At 33.1% G+C, this 25938-nt stretch overlaps 1 protein-coding gene across 1 annotated transcript in view; it reads right to left on the minus strand.

Moving 5' to 3' along the window:
- Il1rapl1 (interleukin 1 receptor accessory protein like 1) overlaps positions 1-25938 on the minus strand; it is a 653936-nt gene that overhangs the window by 533220 nt on the left and 94778 nt on the right. The window contains exons 2-3 of the mRNA XM_057760637.1: positions 19977-20163; positions 16251-16404 (exon numbers count right to left, since the gene is read on the minus strand). Coding sequence (XP_057616620.1) covers positions 16251-16404; positions 19977-20163 — 341 coding nt within the window. The remainder of the gene's footprint in view (positions 1-16250; positions 16405-19976; positions 20164-25938) is intronic.

Below are 25938 nucleotides of genomic sequence, written 5' to 3' on the forward strand. Positions count from 1 at the left end.
CATCAATAAGGTCTTAAAATCTAAAAAAGTAGTGATATGATTAGTCCATTTAAACTTTTGTATTTTCTATGATTTCATTATTATGCTTTAATTTACATTTTTTCATAAGTTTTTGTTAATCTGATGTTTAAGAAAGAAGAAAACTAAAATTGGATAACAATTAAGAATAATAAACAAGATGAGAAAAATAGAGAATTACTTAATGTTTCTATTTTTTCCTTAATTTTGAACAAATAAAAAAGCAGAACTCAGTTTATTAGCACTGACTACATAGTAAAACAATAGAATTTTGAGAGTGGGAGTGATTTTGCAGTGATACAATTGTTGATTCTATGGATTGTTGTTAATTTTGAAATATAATATGAATTTACTTGAACTAAATTTGAGATGATATAAGGTCAACAATTTCAATAGATACCTCTTGGTCAAACAATCAGCTTGGTTTTATTTATACCAAGTAACAAATGTCTTGAACTTTTTTATTGTTTGTATTACACTTACATGTGTGTTGGTTTAATAAAGTGGCTGCTACAGTTTTCAAGAAGCACTAGCCCTGAAAAATTGGCTAGGTTTTTCATACCAGAGATAATTCTCTCTTGTCGAACTGGCCTTTAGTTCAATTAGAGAGCAGTTTGTTGTCACCAAGGCATGCATGACACTACTACACCTTAAGGTTATTGTGCCATGCTGATTGTTGTAGTTCATAAGCATCATAGCTGAGTAGGACTATTAGTTGTTTCTCTTCTTGAGAAGCTTGCATAGCATGTCTCATGTTATGAAAGCTAGCTCAGAGATAGCTTTTAGGTTATATCTAGATTAAGTCTTCTGAGTCCTATTTCTGAATGCATGGTGTCTTCAGCATTAAACTTACCTTCTACCTCTGGGAGGCAAACAAGAGCAACAAGAAGCCTTTAATGTTTTGGGAGTCTCCACCATAATACATAACTACATTTTAAATATTTATGCTTATACCCACAGATATATGTAGCTCTTACCCCTCATTAAGAAACATTCTTTGCACTAGATGGAGAACATGACAGAAAACCACAAACAAACAAAATAGAGATGTGTGTAGCCCAGTCTCAGCTGATATATCTGCAACATAACTTTTGCACCAAAGGCTCAGGGATATTGCTAAAGAAAATAAATTCTGTTCTGAGTTTGTTTCTTCTAGAAGTGTTAAAAAAGCTACACTCATCAACATTTGCTGCCTAAACAAGACCTAAACAAGGAAGACACCAGTAGGTATTGCTAATATGCAAGGGTGAAAGTTCAGGAGGCCTCAACCCTAGAGAAAGAGGTATATGCAGCTAAGGAATGCTTCACCTAGAGCATTTGGTTATCCAACACCAACTGGTCAGCTCTAAAAGCACATACATACAAGTAACATTATATAGACTGAATGGGTTATAATTACAAATTTAGGAATATATGTGCAAATATAACAATAAAAAGAGGCCATAAATTTGAGAGAGAGCTAGAGAGAGGGGTGGGAGGGATGAAAAAGAAGAGGAATAATTAAGTGATTATATTACAATATCAACGAAAGAAATTAAAAATAATGGAACAAATATGGGGAGGCCCATGATACAGTGGGTCCCAGGGATTGAACTCTGTTTGTCAGTAGTGAAGGCAAGCATGTATACATGCTTAATTGGTGTGGAAAGTTCTTCTGTATATGTGTTGTTTTTATAGGTTAATGAATAAAGAAGTTGCTTTCAGCCAATGGCTTAACAGAATATAGTCAGGCTGGAAAAGATATATAGAGAGAGTAGGTGGAGTCAGAGAAAAGCAATGGAGTCGCCTGCAGGAGACAGATGCCTCCAACAGAGCACACCTAAACCTTGCTGGAAAGTAACAGCCACATGGAAATACACATATTAATAGAAATGGGGGTAATTTAAGAAATGAGTTAGTCAGAAATATGCTTAAGCTATTGGCCAAAAATTATTGCAATTAATATAATTTCTGTGTGATTATATCAAGTCAGAGCAGTAGAGAAATGAACCAGTGGCATCTGTTTACAGATTGATGCCTGGATGACTGGGGTTTACCCGTGTGACCAGCCACACACTTTGGGTCCAGGTGATTATATGCCCACTCAGGGTTATGAGAAAAGTAGCTGAAAGCATGCTGGTCTCTCAGCACCCGCACCTGAGCAAGCAGCCGGATTTGGTCTGCTAGGAGTACACAGGCAGAAGAGCATGGAGGATTGTTACTGCCATACACAGATATTTCCAGGCTATGAAGTGTGCTGCATTGCAGATTCAGCTTTTACTCAGATAAAAAGGATTTACATGCTGCACAGTGCTACCCATAGTTGAGGTCATGAGGATGGCTCCCACCCAACAGTCTCAGAGGCAGTGAATGGACCTCCACCATGTTGGATTAAGTGGAACAAAAAGGCAAAGGAGCCTTAGTCCTAACCACACTGTTTAGCATTTTAAGAAGTGATCCTGGTCAGAAAAAGATTATAGATACACAATAAAGACAAATTCAAATGAAAAAGACCTCTAAATGTGTCACAGTGTATTTAAAAAATGTACGTAGGCTTGGGAGAGAGAAGAAAAAGAGTATAGAGAGTTATAAAAAGAAATAAATGTATTTTTTAAAATGAAACAAAGTCTTTAAAGATACAGAGTAAACTTATAGAAAAAGTAATAGAGTAAGAAAAATAAGCCACATAAAGATGGAATATACATATAGAATCTCAATTATGTATATTATAGTGTTTTCTTTGAGTTTTTTACTGTGAAGGAGCTAAATACAGAGAGACATTTCATTGTATGGACTGCTAAGCTAAACAAACATATATATTTTAAAGGTATCTTGACTTCAAAATTTGGGTCTAAGGATTTGTTGCTTTGGAAAAGAGGTTCTTCTTTTGCTTCCACAGAGGATGAGAACCTATGGATTCCTTCCAGACTAATGTGGTTTAATGAACCAAGATCCCCTTAAAAGGTCCCCAAAAACACCCCAAAAATTACTTCAAACAACAAAACCAGGAAGCAGTTTGGAGAGAACTATGCCTAAGTCTCCAAATATTGTTTATAAAAGTATGTTTACATTTAAAGGGGAATATGCTATAGATATGAATATTTTGCATCTGTATGGATCTTGGTCTATTGGTACAAATTTTAGGTCAATTTTGTTATATGTATACTTCTGCTCTTGATTAAGGTATTGTGTTTATGCAGCTCATTTAAAAATGTAAAGTATAATTGAAAAATACAGGTTAATAGATAGTCATCTATAATAGTCAAGTTTGTAATCATGTTAGTTAGGTTTTCTAAATATATAGAAATACATTTTATTTAGATAGATAATCTTCAAAACTTTCAAAGATCTATGAAATAGGACATTTAAAATATTTTAAGAATTTAGGTCTTTTCTCAACAATGAGACACATCTGCTCCTGGCAGCACCAATCTACTTCAAGAGGATGGTGGATATCAAAGAGGCTCGTTATAGAGTTTGTTAGCCATTTGGTCAAGAAACTGATCTTGTCGGACTGTTTGATGTTATGTTGTGTGAACTGGATATGCAGGACCCACAGAAAAATGATTTCTGAACTTGCTTAAAGGTAAGACCATACTTTAGGGTTCCTGTTTCATTAAAGTGTCTGCCAGACATTCTGCAAGACACTGAAGAAAGCAACTAATGGATTTTGCAATTACAAGGCAGAACAGATCTTCAAATTTCCTGCATCATAGAAAAGACTGCTGGATACTATGTGAAGGTAGGCTGAAGATGAATGACCCAGTGTTACAGAACTTTAGGTGACTGTCCAGGCAGAGAGATAGCTCTGTCAATTTAAGAGCTTTGGAAGTTGCTTACAATCCATTTTCTGCCTACTTAGGTAATATTATATCCTTCTGGAGTCTTTTATGGAGTTGAAGAATAGCTAGTTATAGTTTTCCTTAATTATGATAAAAGATAAAGTAGGTATAGATACTTTAACTATAACTCAGGATTGATAACTATCTTGCTATATGTAATTTTACTATGTTAAAATTAAAACCTCCCTTTTTATTTAAACAGAAAAGGGGAAGTGGTGTGGGAAGTCCTTCTGTATATGTGTTACTGTTATTGGTTAATGAATAAAGAAGCTGCTTTCAGCCAATGGCTTAGCAGAATATAGCCAGGCTGGAAAAGATATATATAGAGAGATAGTAAGCAGAGTCAGAGAGTAGGAGACAAACACCTCTGCCAGAGCCCACCAGAACCTTGCTGGTAAGCCACATCCACATGGCAATACACAGATTAATAGAAATGAGTTAATTAGAGACATAAGAGTTAGCCAGAAATATGCTTAAGATATTGGCCAGACAGTACTGCAATTAATACAGATTTCTGTATGATTGTTTCAAGTTAGGGTGGTTGGAAAATGAACTAGCGGTCTCCAACAACACTTATCCATTTTGTCCATTTAGTGGTAATAATAAAATTAGTAATGTAACAGATGATTATGATATTGGCTTTATAATTCTCTATGAAACTAAATTAGGGTATGAATGTAGAGGTATCATTATATCAAAACAAATTAATTTAGCAAATTGTTATGAAATATATTTTAGTCATTAAAATATTTGAATCAGGTATAGGTAGTGACATTGTATGCTGTTAAGTTTTATAAAACTGCATGGAATAAACTACTAATTATTTTGGAGAATTGAAGTTATCACCATCTTTATTGATGATACTCAGATTTCACTGTCATAAATATGTCACATTCTTTTTTAAAATCTTTTGAGATTTGGTATTCTATTATGTTCTCTGTTAATCTTTAAAGCTTTACTTTAAATGAATAATCACCTGTCATCATAAGAACTTTATTGTTTTAAATCATATTTTCAATCTCAGATTCAATGGGAATGAGAAAATCAAATATACTGGTTGGAATTTTTCCTTAACTTGTCCAATGAAATGTTCCTCACCAGTTTCTAAATTGAAATAGATGCAATGTTGAGTGCACAGTCAGTTTTGCTGATGTGAAAACTAAAATCACTTAATATAAAGTGCTGACATAAAAGTGGGAGCGTCAAAGACTTATAGAAAAATCATTTCTTGTCAAATTGCAGAGCCAACATAAAGGAGTGGAACAGAGAATCGTATAAAGTGTTTTTGATATGGTAATGAAAATTACATGGTTATGAACATACATTTTGAAATTATTTTAGGGTGAAATGTATGTGATATAACATTTACATTTTCAGCCAATTTTAAGCATAAAATTTACTGGTAAGAAATGTAAAGAAGTGTATTTACAGTAACTACCAATGTATTCACTTCTAGGACTTTTTCATCATCCATGCGAAATTGAGAATCTTGTGTCCATTAAGAAATAACTCACCATTACTTCATCTCAAAAGCTCTGTAACATCTATTCTACTACATGTCTTTGATTTGGCTTATTCTAAGCACTTCCTATAAGTAGATAAATAGAATCACAGGTAATCAGGTATTTGTTATATGAAGTAGTAGTAGTAGTTTTATGAAGTAGATAATAGAATGATAGCAAATTGGATTTTACACCAGATAATTGGAAGTAAAGAAGTGACATTAAGAAGCCAATAAAACATAGACTTCTACTGAAAGATGAAGATCTATAGGCAATAGATGGCTGCTGAATGAAAAGACTCTGTTCTTCAGGAATGAAGTCTATGATAGGCTATCTAAACCCAAGTGGTCAGATCTAAACACATATACAAATGAGAAACATTAAGTGGACTCAGAAAGCATCAAATAAAAGGTTATGACTGTGAGAGGGAATGGAGGTTATAGGGAGAGTTGAAAGGGGATATAGAACAGTGTAAATGAAATAAACACAGTACTCAAGTATTCATTACTCAAAAAATTTAAATTAAAAATATAAAAAGTAAATCTTAAAAGGGAAAAATATAAATTCAGATGTATAATGGAACATCTATATGCACATTTGAATATAAACATGAATATATATACATATTTATAATCATATTAAAATAGAAATGCAAACATACATTAATTATCCTGCTTATGTACACTATACTTCACTTTTTAATCAGCTGCATAAAACAAAGATATATTTATAGTACTTCACATATATAAACTACTATATTTTAATCAATGACATCTAAAAGACGATGTTCATATATAAGTATTCCTTGTGCATTGCTAATCTCCAAAGGGAACAGAGGATACCAGGAGAAGGCCCTCTAAATCATGGAACAAAGTTCCTATGAACTAGTGGAGACTGTGGCTTAATCACAGGCCTACGTGGGTTTGTACTAGGTCCTCTGCCTACATATCATAGTTTTCAGTTTAATACTTTTATAGGACTCCTGAGTGTGTGAACAAGTAGTTCTCTGACTCTTGTGTTTCTCTTGGGGCTCTTTTGTTTCTCTTTTGGCTTATCTTGTTCAAATTGATATGATTTTATTTTAAATTTTATTATATTTTGTTGTTGCCTGTTAGAAACCTGTTCTTTTCTAATGAGAGACAAAAACGGAGTGGATCCAGATGGGAGAGGAAGTAAGTATGAACGAGGAATGTAAGACAGAGGGGAAAATGTATTCATATTATATTGTATAAGAAAGAAACTATGCAAAAAAGGGAAAACAAAAAAATAAGTAAAAAAAATAAAGGAAAAATACTAGAAAATTCCAATTTTATAAGGTATATGCTTAAGATTGTAAATTAATTTTTTGCTTAAACTTAGGACACATTTCATGATATGTCATTATACTCAGATACTCCAAAATAAAAAAAAACTATGAAATATTAGTCACTTTTGGTCTGCCCCCATTTCTCTTGGCCTCTCTTATTCTGTAATATATTATACTTAAAAACATACCAAACATGATTTAAACATTTGATAAAAATTTTAAAATCCTAAAGAGATATTCCTTGTACTCAATTATCTATGCTATACTCAGTAACATATCACAATTTAATCTAACCACGTTTCATTTCAGAACACAATTGAAAGAGTTCAGTTTCAGCAGATCTAGATATTACAGATGTTTCTATTTGTATACAAATCACTATTCTAGTGAGTATTTATTGGGTAGCTCTTATACTCCTACATCTGACTTTGTTGACCATAAGCATAGGAACAGCAGCAATTATGGCAAGCAAGCAGTAGAACTCAATTTCACACAACCCACTATATATAATGGCAATTATTTTATTTAAATTTTAAATACACCTCCAAAATGTATTTATAGTTTTCCTCTTTGGTGAATGTAGGTGGTTATGCCTATAAAGCATTTTACATGGTGCCTGTCTTATACTTTTTAAAGAAAAGAATTTTTTTTTCTCTAGGGACTAAATTTCAGATCAAGATTAGATATACAAATTATTTTAAACTCAAGAGTTTGCTGCAGAAAAGTTTATCTACCTTTTACCTATAATGTTAAATATGCATACAAAATTTTTTAAAATATTTTTAAGACATGGTTTTGTGAAGTAACCCAAGCTGGCATTGACTTTGAGATGGTCCTATCTCAGTCTCTTTAATATTACCATTACAAGCATGTGCTACTATGCATGTATAAGTGATCCTTGAAGTTCCAAATATGATAGATTTTTATATATAAAAAGATCTATAGCTATCAATGTGCTTTAGTTTACCAAAAACAATATGCATATTTGTTTTCAAGGGCATTATTTCTGGCATATTAACAAACATTCAGAAGAATGTTTTAAATATATGTATATCCATTACTATTAGTTCATGAAAGGTTGCAAGTCAGTAAAACATTGTTGATTCATTGAAGTATTCAACAAAAACAATTTTCCTAACAGGAAGATAAAATATACCACTTTGAAAGAAAGAGACAGAGAAAGGAAAAAAAAATGCCTTTACCCTCAAGCAAGACCCAGAAATACACTATTTAATTACATCACTGGCAGAAGAATTAAAGGTCTCAGTACAATGTGTTTCAGTTGAACCTAAATGATAAATCTTTCATTGCAATCAGCATAGCTAATATGAAAACTACAGTGTCTTACTATTAATTATCTAGTGGAGTAAATCACAGACTGAAGTTCACGGAATTAAATTTTATTCCTACATTTGTCACCATGATGCTTTGTGACCTTGATATAGCCACTTAACCTTTCTTTGCCTCAGCTTTCTCATCCAAAAAAAGAGGAGGAAGATGTATCTTTTGAAAGCATAAATTTATCCCATGGTTGATGGGAAAGTAGTTTAAATATATTGCTGCATTAACTCTGTGAAAAATGTACCCAGTATGAAAATGTTACTAAAACTATCATGCTTTTAGCACTTTTTCTCATTCTTTTCCTTTTATTTTTTCCAGTAACATTTTCTGTTTTTAACTCCTGACTAATTTGCTTACGTATCACATTTAGTTAGGAAAAAAATTCAATATAGAAGACTTTCCTAATCCATTCTCTTATTGTTGTTTCTAGTCCAAGAAGTGACATCAATATTTCTGAAAGAACCTTATGTGACCAATACTTATGGTGGTCCATACTTATTTTTAATATTTTTAGACCAGACATATCTATCTATATCTATGTCTGTATCTGTATCTATATCATCTCTATCATCTCTATATCTATCTATCTATCTATCTATCTATCTATCTATCTATCTATCTATCTATCATCTATCTATCTATCTATCTATCTATCATCTATCTATCTATCTATCTATCTATCTATCTATCTATCTATCATCTATCTACTATCTATCTATCTATCTATCTATCTATCTATCTATCATCTATCTATCAATCATCTATCTATCTATCTATCTATCTATCTATCTATCTATCTATCTATCTATCTATCTATCTATCTATCGAGAATGAACATGGGCCAACTGTACCAACTGTGGAGCTGCAGTTTTCTGAACCTATTAGCAGTGCTATCCAAAACTAATGTTCCTAATGTTGCTCCTGTCACATCCCACTACTTTTGCTCTGCAATCCCAACACTAACAGTTCTCTGTACTCAAGAACCTAGCAGACAATGCCAGGTCTGAAGATTTAGAAATTTTGAAATTATGGTCCTATAGTTGTTTTGTAATTTACTTAAAAATGCTATGAAGAGAAGTCAAACCATACAACAAGGCTCATATCGGAGGTTTATTTGAAGAAAAGAGACAAGGGGACAGTGAAATTGGCCGAGAAGGGAGCAGAGACGGTTCCTGTGTACAAGAGGGATGGAGGTGGGAAACGAAACAAATGTGCACAGGGGGTGCTCTTAGTGGTTGCAGCTGAGGAAGTAACCTGTCAGGATCCCAAGGGCAGAACTGCACAGATGCCTGAATACTAACATAATTGATGAATATATTCCACATGATGCTTATTCCTGACGTCCATGTAGATTTTCTTATGTTAAAAAGGATGTTTGTGATGCTGAAGATACTTTACAGAATTTGGATAGAAAATAGTTTGGGGTACTGAATTAAAACACAGTTCACATTGCAGAATGTGAAAATACTGAAACAAATGAAATCCAAGAAGGGTGGAAAGTGTGCAGCTCCCCTTGACATGAGCAGACTATAAAAGGTAAAGTTATGGAAAGAAATCAAGATGCGGTCTTTTTTGGCAAGTTTCTCTATGTTACAGTCCTGGCTGCCCTGGAATTCACTCTGTAGACCAGGCTGGCCTCAAACTCAGAGATCTGCATTCTAAGTGCAGAGATTGAAGGCGTGCACCACCACTGACCAACAAGAAACTGTAGACTGACTGGAGGACCACAGCACCACAAAAAACAAACTCCGGGTAACAGGTCACTGCTGTTTGTTATGTTTCAACAGAGAGCCCAGCGCTCAGTAGGCAGAGGCAGGTGGATCTCTGTGAGTTCGAGGCCAGCCTGGTCTACAAGAGCTAGTTCCAGGATAAGAACCAAAAAAGCTCTTAAGGTCCAAATGAGGAGCAGAAGGAGGGAGAACACGATCAAGGAAGTCAGGACCACGACGGGTGCACCCACCCACTGTGACAGTGGAACTGATCTATTGGGAGCCCACCAAGGCCAGCTGGACTAGGACTGAATAAGCATGGGTTGAAACCGGACTCTCTGGCACTAGGTTTCGATCCTAATACATGAACTGGCTTTATGGAAACTTAGCCTGTTTGGATGCTCACCTTCCTGGACCTAGATAGAAGTGGGAGGACCATGGTCTTCCCGCAGGGCAGGGAATTTGGACTGCTCTTCAGTATCGAGAGGGAGGGGGAATGGAGTGGGGGGAGGAGAAGAGGAGTGGGGATAGGGGAAAGGGAGTGGGGGAGGGGGCAATATGTGGGAGGGAAATGGGAAACGGGGAGGAGGCGGAAATTTTAATTAAAAAAGAATAAAATAAAAAAAAAGATCTGAAAGTGGAGTAAGAACAAAATAGAGAAGAGCAAGCAGTTCAAGAGTAAGCGGTTCAAGTGAACAAGAGGTGTGTAGAATGTGTTGCTGAATGTTTTGACCATGGTCTGAAATGGTAATAGAATTATCAAAGTAAATGGAGTACCTGGAGTCCAGTTAACTTTGACAGTAAGCATTTTAGGACTAAATAAAGGAAATTTAACTTTCTACTTGTGGGAATTAATCTCCAGATAGGAACAAGTTTGTATCAAATTCTGTGCAATAGATAAATTATAAGTTATTAGAAACTTAGATGTCTGAATATCAAGGAAGAAAGTCAGAACTCTGCCTCACTCACTCTGTAGCAACCTGACAGTATAGGAAAAGGTGTGTTCTAAAATCAAGTTTTTCAGAGTTGTCTCCTAAGAATCAGTAACACTTAAGCCATTGTTGGCAGGTCTTGTCTATGTATATTGCAGAGTTTACATCTTAAACCACTTTTCCCCAGTTAACTCCACTTATACTTGATATCCACCTAGAGGGCCCATCTCTTCTCATTCTTTGCCTTGCTAATGTGTTTGATAATTTTTATCGAACCATTAGAGTGGGCAAAAACATTGTACTGGATAACTGGAGAGAAGAATAATCTCTTTAGTAAATGTCAACTAAAAACAATCTAATGAATCATTGATTGTGACATCATTTTCTTTTTTATTTTTTTTATTTCTTTTTTTTTTTTTTTGGTTTTTTGAGACAGGGTTTCTCTGTAGCTTTGGAGCCTGTCCTGGAACTCCCTTTGTAGCCCAGGCTGGCCTCGAACTCCCAGAGATCCGCCTGCCTCTGCCTCCTGAGTGCTGGGATTAAAGGCATGCGCCACCACCGCCCGGCTGACATCATTTTCTTGAGGTGTACTATAACCATGCTTCATAATTGTAAACCCCAATAAGTAAAAGTATCTAGTATTTGTTATATCCATTCCTATAAATAGTAAAAAAAAAATAAATCTGTAATTTGTTGCACAGTAACTGTATAATATATTAGAGTAATATTAAACTGTTAACTCTGTCTCAGTTGAACACATATTAAAAGAGAATCCCCCAAATTAAAAGTATCTAACTCCTTAAAGCAGATACTGGGTACTATAATTAGAATATTTGGGACAAGCAACTTTAATCCCAAAGGATTTAGTATGCTCTGTTTTGAAAAATGTTCACCAACCTAGACTTTATAGTGGTCTACATGTATTATTTATAGAGAAGATTTTCTTTGTATAGTAAATAAATAACTTATCTGGTATCACAAAATATTTTGGAATATTTAGTTTCTTATTAGAATACAAAGCTTGGTTTCTTATTGATTCCATCACATTTGTGTTTTGTGATTTTTTTCATTTAAAATTATGTCATTATCTAAAATCTGGAGACAAAGCAAAAGCCTTTGTAACAATTTTTTAAATGAAGCAGAATACACAAAACTGAAAGAAAGAAAATGAAGGTTATTTTATCTGTGTTAACAAAATTTCAGTCTGCCCCAAATTATACAGGAAGAAAGTATAAGAATTGAGCCCATAAATTTTGACTTCATTAGTTTTTTGTTACTGCTTTTATTATTAATTGTGTTGGAAATATATTAATCTATTTTCAAGGAGATAGTAAAAATTGATAAAATTATAAAAAGCTACAAAATTCCTGATTGTATGTCAAGAAAGTGTATATGAATGTGAATGTGTGCATGTGCACATGTATGTGTGTACACTAACTAGCAAGATTAATAAGAAACAGAGGGGCTTTGGAGATGGCTCAATGGTTAAGAGCACTGGTTGCTCTTCCAGAGGACCTGGGTTCAATTCCCAGCACCCACACGGCAGCTCACAACTGTCTGTAACTCCATTTCCAGGGAATCTGACTCCCTCAAGCAGACATACATGCAGGTAAAACCATGAATGAACATGAAATAAAAATAAATAATTAAAAAAAGATTTCTAAAAAAAGAAAGTATTTTCCTGACAAAAATGTTAAAGCAATCAAAAGAAGTCTAATTTATTTCAAGATTATCAGGTTTAATGTGGATCATTTTCCACATACAACATTTTTTCCAGATTGACATTTTCAGAAATAATTTGGAAAAGGGTTACTGCTAAATATATATTTTAAGTAAAAGATAGTTTAGTATAAGGAATTTAAACATCTGTCAGTTGTCCTTTTATATCAATAGAGATTTGACTATTTGCACATTTTTACTTGCCATCTGCGGTGGATTGTATAGGAGTGGTCACTATATACTCATGTGTTTGAATGCTTGTCACATAGGAACTGGCACTATTAAGATGTATGGCATTGTTGGAGTAGGGGTGGTCTTGTTGTAGTGTAGCACTGTGGAGGTAGGCTTTGAAGTCTCATATGCTCATGTTATGCCCACTGTAGCACCGAGTTTCCTTTTGCTGCCTGCAGAGAACTCTCAGCCCCTTCCCTACACCATACCTGCCTGCTTGTCACCAGGCTTCATGTCATGGATAATGGACTAAACATTTGAAACTATAAAACAGCCTCAATTGAATGTTTTCCTTTACAAAAGTTGCTGTGGTCATGGTGTCTCTCCACAGCAATAAAACCCTAAACAAGAGAAAAGCTGGTACCAAGAGTGAAGTAGTGCTGTGATGAGTTGGACATAGTTTTTCTTTGGAAAAACATGGATTTGGGGTTTACGTATTAGAAAAGATGTTGAAAACTTCAAGTGTGGCTAAATAAGCAATCTTAGTAGGAACATGGAAGACAGTGGGGCTGAGTGGTCTGGTTCAAGGGGTTTCAGAGGAGAAGAAATCTAGTATGTGATCTAGAGAATGGTTTGCTGATAATTTGGTGAGAATGTGACTGGTTTTTGCCTTGATCAAACAGTATAAATGAGGCTAAATTGAAGAGATATGCATGAATTTCCTTGGCAGAAGAAATCTCAAAAAGCCTAGTATTGACTCTTTTGTGGTTATTAATGCTCACTCTTATAAAGATTTATAATGAAACAGAGCAAGTTGGACAAACAGAATTATAAAATGTACAATTTGAGAAGTAAAAGGTCACCAGGAAGTGAAATGGAACTAAGTCCTGTGTTTAAGGAGATGAAAAGATTAAGAAAAGTCAGGTGTTAAATGGAATAAAGGTAGCGGTAACCTCAAAGCAAGATTCCATCGAGCTAAGTGTGCAACTTGTGAAAAGGAATTAAAGTAAAGCTTAGAGTAGAATATGGTGTTGTGTGCCTTTATTTACAACTCTCCAAAGGTAGAGGCTTTGAGTTTGAGGGAAGCCTTGTCTACAGAGCAAGTTCCAGAACAGCTAAGTTTAGTCAATGTTGGAAAGCATCAAAAATAGAAAGCTCGTAAAGATTAATTAAACAGTAGTAGAATTATGACATGATCCAGATCTCTCACTCCTGAATATACGACCAAAGGAAATAAAGTCATCTTATAAAAGAGATTTCTGTATATATTCATGTTTAATTTGACATTTTCTTTCTTTTTTTCTTTTATTCTTCTCTCATACAAGACATCACAACTACAGTTTGCCCTCCCTCCTTTTCTCCCAGCCTCCCACTCCCCCCTCCCCCTCCCCCACATCTGCTTTCCTCTGTTTTCCATTTAGAAAAAAGAAGGCCTCAATGGAGTATCAGCTGGACAAGGCATACCATACAAAGGGTGGAATAGAAGGGAGTCGTTCATGATGAATGCATAATACAGGAATGTATAGATTTATCAGGTGAGACCTATTAATTCATATAATTGATTTCTGCCAAAATCACCAACTTTCTTTTGGAGATCAGGACTTAAGTATTCTTCATTTTCAAATGAATAAAATGGAAAGATTTTGTACAAATCCAGAAAGTACAGAAAATTATAAAACAATATAAGAGCATAAAGTTCTACTCTTAGGTTTACCTAATGTTCTTATGTATGGTTTTTATCAGTCCAAGACACAATGTTTAATTTCTAGCTGACTCATAATGGATTGTATTTATAAATACTAGTGTTTCTAGACAAAGAATGATATGCTTACCATGGATGCATTTTCCTTTATAAAGAGTTAAGGCAAGAAATGAAAAATATCTTTATATCTTTATTCAGAATATCACTTTCATTCATATTTTAGGTTATTTTTTCTAAATACCTCATGTTAGGAAAATCTATCGCAGTATGCCTTGTAAGCTAAAATTGCAACAGAAAATTTTCAGTATTTACTGTGTACACTGGCATATTTTTCACTGGACTGTCAAAAACAATGGGAATAAAAGTGATAAAGAGCTCCTCTGAATTTTTCTATACACTGATCTATTACACAAAACTAAACTGCAGACCAAATGATTGCAAATCATACATACACTTATGATAGGTATATAATACACATCAGAGACTAAATGTGTGTTGACTATTCAAGTCTATGATTAATTGCAAGTGTCAGCTGTAAACTGTTAGTGATATCATAGGTTTTACCAAAGAGAATAGCATGTAAAGAATTTTCCTCTGGTCAGAATAATTGCTATTTGGCAAATGAGTCACATGAAACAATGAAGTTTTGAGTCAAATTATATCATACTTCAAGATTTGAAAGAAATGAATTCTTATATGATGCATGGATACATGCACACATAAAAAAGATATTTGCTTAGTATAGAAGAAACATATTTTACATGCATTAGTGAAGGTATCAAATTAATTAATACATGGTGTTCTAAAAATGTTTTACAAATATGACCCCCAAAAGTTATCAAGAACCTCTTTCAATAAGAATGTGTAAATATACGTAATTTCTCATTTTGTTTTATTCTGGTTTCTCTTCTACGTTCCATAAGGAATTTTTTCAAAAGTGATTGTTGTTGTAAATGTAAAAAGATCATGAATATCATCCTTTACATTACTAAATTGCTGAACATTTTGATTTTCTTACTGCATATCCATATTATCTTAAATAATTTGACACTTGAAAATCCCGTAGGAGCAAATTTCATCTTCATCATTTTGTACATTAGTAAACTAACACTCTGGAGCTTAAAATAATTTAAATAAGCTTGTTAGACTGCTGAATTGTACATTGTTTCTGATACTATTCTTGTTACTTTCTGCATCAACATGATATCAGGATGGTTCTGTGATTCTTCAAAACACCAAACTAGGCCCCCTGAATATGGGTGACAGTTGTGTGGCTTGGGTGGTTTCTGGGGCCACTGGTCATGAAACCAGTATTTATCCCTAGTGCATGAATTGGCTCTTTGGATCCCATTCTCTGTGGAGGGATGCCTTGCTCAGCCTAGATACAGGGTGAAGGGCCTTGGTGATATGACAGACCTTTTTGATTCTTGATGGGTGGCCTCACCCTGTCTGAGGAGTGGAGGGGAAATGGGGTGTGAGGAAGTTGGGGGGAGAATAAAGAGGGGAGGGATAAGGTACTTGGATTGCTATGTAAAATAAAAAAGATTATTTTAAAAAATAAAAACAAATCTTATTTTTTAAAATGATTTTGTCTGAAATAGTTATTACCCAAGAGATCATATGTGTCATCTATATAATGACAAATAAGTCAAAATGAAAAATTATTTGTCTAATGTTCAGCAGGACATAAATGCAGAGGTAGAGTTTATGTATTCTATTCCATTGCTCGAGAAAATGCTTCTAAAAATGATTCCACTACAAAGTACAAGCACGATCTTCAAAAATTGTAAACTCATTATTTCAAGTACTTTCAAAAGCTAACATTTGTATAATTCCCTAAATATATTCTATTTAACCTTTCAAATGTATTTCAGCACAAGATGATTTAAACACAAGAAGGATAAATTCCACCTATAGGAATCCACTTAGTATTTGGTTGAGTGTTTCTTTCATTACCCACATTGAAAAACATCAGTATGCAGCCCCGAAACTGACTCACAAGGCAGTTTCATTTGTAAGTAGAGATTACCTGTAACAGTTAACTCAGTGGTTCTTCTCACAACAAAGCCGCCATATTTTAGTTCACAGGTGTAGTTTCCAATGTCATCTTCTTTGACTTCTCTTATGAGTAAGGTATCTCTTTTGAAGACAATACTTGGTCTCCATGCTTTTGTTCTACATTCCTATACAAAAACCATAAAATCAGGTACTACATATGACAAATAAAAGATATTTTAAATCACTAAAGCAATAATTTTGTTTTCATTAAAAACACTCACACACGTCTCCTGTAGACCAAACTGGCCTTGAACTTGATTAAAGTCCTGATTGTTCTGCCTCATGGTAGGTTTATAGGCATGCAGTACAATGCCTGATGCTTAACAGTAATTTATACATTACGATTTTACAGGGGCTAAAGATTTGGAATTAATACAAAGAAATTACATTTTTTTTCCAAATCTGGAAATTATGAACATCCCCTTGGAGAGTAGGTTTAGGGTCACATTAAATTGTTAATGGTACTACTTTGGTAGTAGAAACATATTGATTTGTTAGATACAGTAACAGGTAGATGTTAATTACACTCAACATAAAATTTAAAAACAAATAATTCATAGAGGAATACCGTGAAATTGACTCTATTAGTATTCATCATATAAGATTTAAATAAGCAGTGCAAAATAGATTTACAGGGTAAATGCTTCTGTTCTAGTCCTATATGAAAATATAATTGCTGCAGTTATAAAAACTGAAATCTCTATATACTGAAGAAACAATTAACATTTGTGTACAAGGCCTTTCGAATTTCTATTAACACACAAAGTATTAGTTTTCAATATGGCATTTTTCAAACAAAATTTGCTTCTATTGTTTCTCTTGTGTCCTCTTCTTCTCCACCACCTCCCTCTCTTCCTTTGTACCCTTCCATACTAAGTAGACTCTTTTCCACTGTCATGTCACCTCTCTTCACTTACCTTGACTGCCTTAGTTGGCTTTAGCAACACCTCTTCCCTCTTGTGTAATTCTATCTAGTTTAATAATCTATGCTCATTCTCACAACCTCTTATTTACATGTACATAAACAACAACAGAATCTGCATATGTGAGAAAATGTGATTTTTTCCCCCTTTTTGAGACTGGGTAACCTCATTTAATATACTACTTTTCAGATCTATTTTCTTGAAGATTTTTTTCTTTATGCTCAAGCAAAATTACAATCCGTATATATACTACTTTTTCTTTATCCATTTATTTCTTGATGGGTATCTGTACTTGATTCATTTCCTTATTGTGAAAATGCAGCAATAAAATGCATACATGTATCTTGTGGTAGGATATGAGATTATTTGAGTCTATCCCAAGAATGGTATGGTTCTGTCATATGGAAGTTCTAATTTTAATATTGTGAAAAGTGTCTCTTTTTTTTATGTTTTTTTTTTGAGACAGGGTTTCTCTGTGGTTTTGGAGCCTGTCCTGGAACTAGCTCTTGTAGACCAGGCTGGTCTCGAACTCACAGAGATCCGCCTGCCTCTGCCTCCCGAGTGCTGGGATTAAAGGCGTGCGCCACCACCGCCCGGCTGTGAAAAGTGTCTCTAATGATTTTCATAAGAACTATGCCAGATTAGACTCCCATTATCAGTGAATGAGGGCTATTTATTTGCTAAATATCATGAATATTCATTTTCATTATTAGTAAACATGCCAAATTATGATCTCTTTAGTCATAAGGTTATTGGGTCAAGAGATTTCTGTTTTTCCAAGAACTTAAATCCCTATTCTCAGACTAGTGTTTAAACTAATAGAATGAGTACAGAATTCTTTAAATGCTTTTAAACTATAAACAGGTAAAACTATTTATTGACAAGTCAAATTTTTAAGGACCATAATATACGTGAGTCAGTGCCTCTGTATAATGATGTGTAGTATTTTTCAGTTATTTCAAACCAAAATATACTTATCATTTGATTATATTTGTTATATAAGTAGTCATAATTACATATTTTTTTATTAAAGTATTATTCTTTAGAATTAGCTTCTTAATGTCCAAAATTTGTAGAAGAGATTAACTATTTATTACAACATATTTAAAGTGTCATATAATATATACTGCACCTCTTACCTACCACTCTGTCGTGATATTTTTATAGTTTAAGTGACTATTATGATGCTGAAAACATGTCTAACTGAATATTATGAAATAAGGAAACTTTAAATGAAGTTGAATTTATTGAATTAGTTTTAATTGAAAGGTACACATGCATGTATATTTACTCTCATATTTTAGAAAACCTTAAGAAGTTCACTGCAAAATATAAGGATAGTATATATCTCAAAACAACTTATTTCTGACAAACAAGAAAAGCTTCAAGTCTAGAATGTTCACACACAAATACTATAAAAGAATATGTGGTTTTAGAAAACTTTAATCTCATCATATTCTTAAAGGTTCACTGTGGAAGACAGGCAAACTACAGAATGTCACAAATGAAATGTACAAAATTATCAAAACTGAAAAAATAAAGCTCATTCCCACAGGAACAAAACCAGTGGGACTAATAATTTAGTAATGTTAGCCATTGGCCAGGACAAAAATCTAAAGAGTTGAAAAATCTTTCAACAGCTCTCTTAATGCTCTGAGATTCCATTGGTTATCAATGCAGGATCAAAGTTAAGTCTGAGAAGAATGCTTATAATTTTGAAGAAATGTTTTAGAACTTGTTCAGGTTTCTTGTCTTATTTTAAATAATTTTCTTTCTGATTCATGGGCATTCAATTACAAGGGTTAATATTTTGATTCTGAGATCTGTACACTAGGGAGTATGAGGTCCGGTTCCCTAAAGTCCAACTTTGAACTGATCAGATAAAGAAAATGTTAAGTTAGGAGTTTGTGTCTGTGATAAACTATTCCATATGAAGATTCATAGATTCTAAATTTACTTTTGTGTATATCCAAACCAAAAATACTCTTAGGTGGTAAAAATAAACTTAAAACCATAAGCAGTTTTGAAAGATCAATGAGTATCAGCAACATGATGGCCAAAGATGGACTGGCTTATTTTCTTTTTAAAGAAAATACTACTGCTGTAATATTATGTTTTCTACTATGTTATTTATTAAGCATATTTAAATATGAAAATGACTATAATATAAGCAAAGTTATGCCCATTGAATATAATATTCCTTCATAAATAGGGTGCCATTATATCATAGAAGAAAATAACTATTATTTCTCTCTTGCCTTGGAATATGCTGGAATGTTAATCCCAAAAATTATCGTTCAATGTATTTCAGTATCAAAATTTACGAAACAGTTGTCGATATAAGCAAAACTTAAATATAAGCACAACAGCTTATGTGGTAGACCAACAATACAAACATTAACCAATATCTTATTTATGAAAGAATATGGCTTTTAAAATTTATATTGATAGGCAGTTAAGAGCACTGTTGCTCTTTCAGATGACCCAGGTCCGATTCCTAAAACCCACAAGGTCACTCACAACCATCTGTAACTCCAGTCCTGGGAATCTCATGTCCTCTAATTTACTCTCTAGATTCTGTATGCTAATGGTGCACAGATATACATTCAGGCAACACTCATACCATAAAAAAATAAATATAATCTCATAAAAACCTATAATGAGCAGCACAACTTGGTATAGTACTCTGTACAACATGAGGTATAACTGAATATGTATAAAATAAGATATACATTAAATTATTTGCAGGCAATAAAATCTTCCGGAGTCCATACCTTGTACCAAAGGATTTCAGGTTCCCTGGTTGGTAATAAAAAGTCCTCTATGTCTCGGCATGCAATTTCCTTGCTTTTGCTAAGTTCAGCTTTTTCAAAGTACTTCATCTTGGAATTGTAGCAGAGTCCAGTGTCATTTTCTCCTACTGTCAGTGAGATGGATACTTTCATACAGTATGTGGAGTTCCTGTAACAAAGCAGAATTTATATGTGACCTATTGTGAATGGGAAGTAAACGATGCCAATGCAGAGTGTTCAACTTCTTCAGGAAAATAAATGAATGAATGAATGAATGAATAAATAAATAAATAAGAAAGCCTCCATTGTTTAATGCTTTTGTTCTTGGTAACTTGACTTACTTCAAAGGATTGTCTACTGTCTACCAACTAAGAAATACTTGACTTTATAAAACCAGACATGCACATTATATTCTTTTTTCTATAAAAATTATATCTGGATTAAATTCTAAAACTATATATATATAAAAGTGGGAAGAATAAAGAAAAATTTAGGACAGAAGAATGTCATACATAGGTTTGTGGTAAAACTGGCAAGGTAAACATAGAAGTAGGGGGTCCAACTGATCTCTTAAGTGAAATAATAGAATAGAATAATGTCATGTAGTTCTTATGGCACTTTTAAACGAGATAGGTGGAGAAATGATTGATGAGTATGGGGCAACAACAAGTTTGGTTAAAGTACTGAAATGAACAGCTGCGATTACACATACATGTCTATTTGGCTTAAGATCTAGCCGGGTGGTGGTGGTGCATGCTAGGAGTGTAGATTGTATATTATTTGATGTCATTTCAATGTATTCTTTTCAAATCATTGAAAGTAAAGTACTTATTGAAGTTAAGTGGTTATCTATATTAGCATACAATGTCTCTTAACATATTTATGTTTCATGTTAACATATATTTATAAAACATTATTTGCTATTGATATTTTGAGGAATATAGGAAACAATACATTATTCCAAGTCCATCTATATTTCTGCAAGATTTGTTACATCATTTTTTTTTGGAGCTGAATAACATTCCATTTTAAAAAATGTATACTTTTTCATTATCGATTAATCTGCTAATAGATAACAATGTTGGCTCATATGGTGAATAAAGCAGCAATAAACATAAGAGGTTGTGGAGTATGGAATTCTCTGGGCATGTGTCTGATGATGAAACAACTTAGTAAGAGGGTAGTTTTATTTTTGAGTAATGTCCAAATTGATTTCTATAATGGCTTGATTAATTTGTATCTCAATCAGCAATGAACAAAACTTCCTCTTTTTTTCCTCATTCTCTCCATCATTTGCTGTTGGATTAGTTGATGATAGCTATCCTGACTTGGGTGATAAGGTTTGTCAAAGCAGTTTTAATTTGCATTTTCCTATTGGCTAAGGAGTTTGAGCACATTTAAAAATGGTTATGGAAAATTGTCCATTTTTTTTAATAGTCCATTCATTAGTCCATTTGTTTATTGGCAATTTTATCTCCATGATGTTAATTTTTTTTGATGATTTCCGGGCATTAACACTTTGTCAGAAGTATGGTTAGTAAAGATTTTCTAGGAGAATAAGGAAACATAAATATTAGGTGATGACGATGGACAGAATGCAGGTAAATAACACAAGTAGTGAAAAAGGATATAAAGCAAATTGTTTTCCTAATTTAATATTGTCATGTGTTTTTTATTTTTATTAATGCATTTTTCTCTGTGTCTGTGTAGGGCATAAGTACAGCTATAATTGATAGCTGTTGTGGGATAATACTCTTATATACTGTAAAGATTTGTCACTTATAATGGTTTAATAAAACTCTAGTAACCAGACAGGAAGTATAGGCAGGGTAACCAGGCTAGGAGAATTCTGGGAAGGGGAAAGGCAGAGATGCAGTTACAAGTCAGATGCAGAGCAAGCAAGATGAGAATGCCTTACTAAGAAAGGGTACCAAGTCCCATAGTTAAATATAGATAAGAATTATGAATTAATTTAAGTTGTAAGATCTAGTTAATAATAGTCTGAGCAATAGTCCAAACAGTTTATAATTAATATAAGCCTCTGTGTTTTTATTTGGGACTGAATGTCTGTGAGACCAAATGGGACAGAAAATTCCATCTACAGATAGTGGAGGTGTAAAACCAAAAATGAATTTTCTCAGTTTCTAAATGGCAGTTTTGATTACATAGACACTTTGATGAGTTGTATAGACTTTGAGTACAGGAAAGTGTTTATTTGAGTGACTGTATTGGTCTATCTGCATAGTCTATTTTGTTTATAAATTTCTTATAATAAAGTGATTATATAAATAATAATAGGCAATTCAAAAATTCCAGTCTATATTACAGACTACATATATAAAAATAACAATTTCAATTGTTAATTTTGTTCTAAATAAGTAGCTATTAAGTATGTTTTAATAACTTTTTAAAACACTGATTCTTTTAGAGTAAATTAAAAACAAAGAACTAGTTACATTGTTTATCCATGAAGTACTTTTGAAGTTCAATGTAGGCAGCCTTTCATTCTGCTAATGAATATGGAATAGGTTTTAAATAAACTCATTTTTCTTCTGTAAGAAAAAGAACATAGACCTTTCTAAGCAGTGAATCAGTTTATTCTAAATTTGTATCTTGCATATAACCTTTTAGATATGGGAATCTTAGACTTCTTCTGTTTCAAATTTCTGTTTACTTCTATTGTTTTGTATCCCACATATAAATTTTATGCAGTTAGGTAAAAAGAATAAGAACTCCATAGCAAAATAGTAGGGACACAGATTCCAATTCAATGTTTGAAAACTCAGGACTCCTACTATCACTTGAGTTCTTCATCTTTCTATTTCATATTTGCATAAGGAAAAACTACTCTTGTGAAATTACAAAATGCTAAAACATTAATAGAGATTAGAATAGTGCCTGTCATACAGTGAGTCTTTGATCAGTGATTGATCTTATAATTGTGCCCTTAATTCTTGTTTCCTTTATATTTCTACTCTGCCATGCAGCCCAATAGATTTGTTCATTGAGTAGATGAGAAAATGTAATGCCTTTAATTTTTCAATGTGTAATTACTGCAAAACATAATGAAATAGTTATGTTCATATACTTTGTTTTGTTTTGCTCTCATTTGGGAATAACTGAATGGGATAGAAAAGAATGGCTGAAGTTTAAAGAGAACATGGGCTCTCTGTCTGATTTGTTAACTCATTCTCTTTCATAAACTCAACTGACTCCTAATCTAAAAGTGACTTCAGATGACTGTCCTCAGTTCTCATTTCCCTGACTTTCAAACCCTGTCTGTGCAGTGACTGTGGATTTACAATTTCTGAATTTAATGCTTCCCAGGGAGCAGTATTTTAAAATTACTTTCAATTCTTTTACTTCTTTCCTTGTTTCTGTTCTTCAGGAAGTGACTTAAAAATCCTAACAAATTATTAGATCTGATTATTACTGTTTCTCTATTTGCTGAGAAGAGTCAATAAGTAGAAAGCAACATATGACACATTCATAAACATTTAGATTTTTGAGGGGAATTTACAACTGAACATTATGGCTCTCAGATATTTGGTAGAGTGGGATAAATGGGGTAAGAGAAATACACTTATAGAACATATGGGAAAATTCATTATCTTGTATTTACTTGGCTCTACCTTTTTATAAGAGAAGGGCTGCAGTATAAGCTAAAACTTGAAACGTTACTGATTGTAACAGAGATAATAAAAAAAAAAACAGAGTCAGATATTGAGGTACGACCTGAAAACCAGAAAAGCAAATCAGTCAAGCCACTAGAGAAGTATTACCTCTACCAAGGCTGGGTGATGGCATACTAAACAGACTAAGTAGACTAGGTCTCAGTCTCCTCTAATTTTCTATCCCCTCTAATGCTCATATTAAAGGTATATGACTCCCTAGTTCTGGGATTAAAAATGTAGGCCACCACCACCTGGATTTTTTCTAGAGTTATATTTTGTAGCCCAGATTGTCCTTGAACTCATAGAGATCCATCTGCCTCTGTCTCCCAAACCTTGGGATTAAAGATGTGTGCCACCATTGCCTGACATCTAGTTCCTTATCTTTGCCTTTCTGATTTAGGCAAGCTTTACTTATTAAAATATAAATAAATTATCACTATAAATGATGTTCCTATTCATACAATGTTGATACAGAATTTATATGTATTCAAAGAAAACAAAGTTGTTTAAATCTGAATGTAAACACCCACTATCTTTGCTACTGAACAAAGTAGAAAACAATCTAGTTTTCTAGTATAAATGACCCTAATAGTATATATCAGGTACAAAACTATGGCTTTTTTTTCAGTGTCATGGCCTCATAGCAGAGGTACCTAACACCTGAAAAGGTCAATGAATTGACTCTTCTGTTAAACAACTAAAGACCTAAATGGGAGTAAAGCTTATGTCTTTTTTATTCATTGCTCCCTTGAAAATAATTAGTACTAGGACAGCACGCATAAATGATTCCATACACAATAAATTTAAATAACAAATATATTGCATGTATTTTGCAATAACTGTATATTTAATTGTTCTTTGTATAAAATAATAAAAGTACCCCACCCTTAATACATGAATTTATATTTGTTTTGTACTGTAAAATGGAAAATGATGAAAGATGGCATAACTTGGATTGTTTTCTGAAAATTTAAGTTCTTAAATTCTCTGAAATCTAATAAAATTGAAAGGGAGCAAGTGTCAGTTCTTAATAAATTAAGACTCATAATATCTTTTTACTAGTATATATTCTTACATATTTATAAAATGACTGACTTTTGAAAGCATTGGCTTTTGAGATTTGTCTTATGAAGGAAACGGTTCCACACTAGAATCCTGTATAAACATTGGGAAATAATAACTCTTTTGGAACTAATTAAGAAATCTATATGAAACAAAATGATAAAATTGAAAGTAATTTCTTTATATATGGGCTCTGTAAATCTTTAGAATACACTGATATGCTACCAACATTTCTCACCAGTATGCTACTTCGAATTGGGTAATATCAGGATTTTTAAAGTATTATTTCTAAAAGGATGTATACATTTCAGAAGTACAGATTTAGGGATATAAATAAAGGTTAAACTAGAAAGAGGTCGGAGCAAAAGGTATAATCTGGAGGCAAATTTTTGTATATCTCTAGATAACTGAAGAAGTATATAAAAAACCACTTTATGAAATATCTTAACACAGAACAACTACAATTATTTGTAATCACTCCCTCTCGGCATGATAATGTGTGATATGGTATATCTCTTCAATTAACAAAACTACAAGTAACTTGATTGTTAAATATATCCTCTAACAGCAGCCCTAAACATTTATCTTGTATATTGTATTAATTCCCTGGTTCTCTGGGGATTTAATACAATTTCCAAAATGCTTTGTAATCTTTTATAAAATTATATAAAATCACTTATAAAATTCTGTACAAGAAAATCAGAGATTTGATCAGTATTGTTAAAGAATATAGATGTATTCATCTTCATTTTACATGGTCAACTCCCTAATATTCATTGATAGTGTACAAGAAACAGTCTGTAATTTTTGTATAAATTTAAAGACACACAGTATTTTTATATTTTCATTTATTTCATTTTGTGTGTGTTTGTACCTGATTCATGTACATACATATTAGCCATGGTATGTGTGTAGCAGTTAGAAGACAATTTTGTGAAGTTATTTCTCTTTTAAGTTTTATATAGGTCCCAGAAATCAAAGTCATGTTATCAGCATAGGTCCCAGAAATCAAAGTCATATTGTCAGCATAGGTCTCAGAAATCAAAGTGATGTTATCAGGCATGTACAACAAATGCCTTTATATACTGAAGCCATATTTTAGGACAAGACACTTAATATTTTTGAACTGTCAGAAATATGTGGCAATTTAAACAGTTACTACCAATCATGACAGAACTCAACAGTCAGGAAGGCAGTTAAACCCTAAA

This window comes from Chionomys nivalis, chromosome X, assembly GCF_950005125.1.
Source record: "Chionomys nivalis chromosome X, mChiNiv1.1, whole genome shotgun sequence".
Lineage (NCBI taxonomy): Eukaryota > Metazoa > Chordata > Mammalia > Rodentia > Cricetidae > Chionomys > Chionomys nivalis.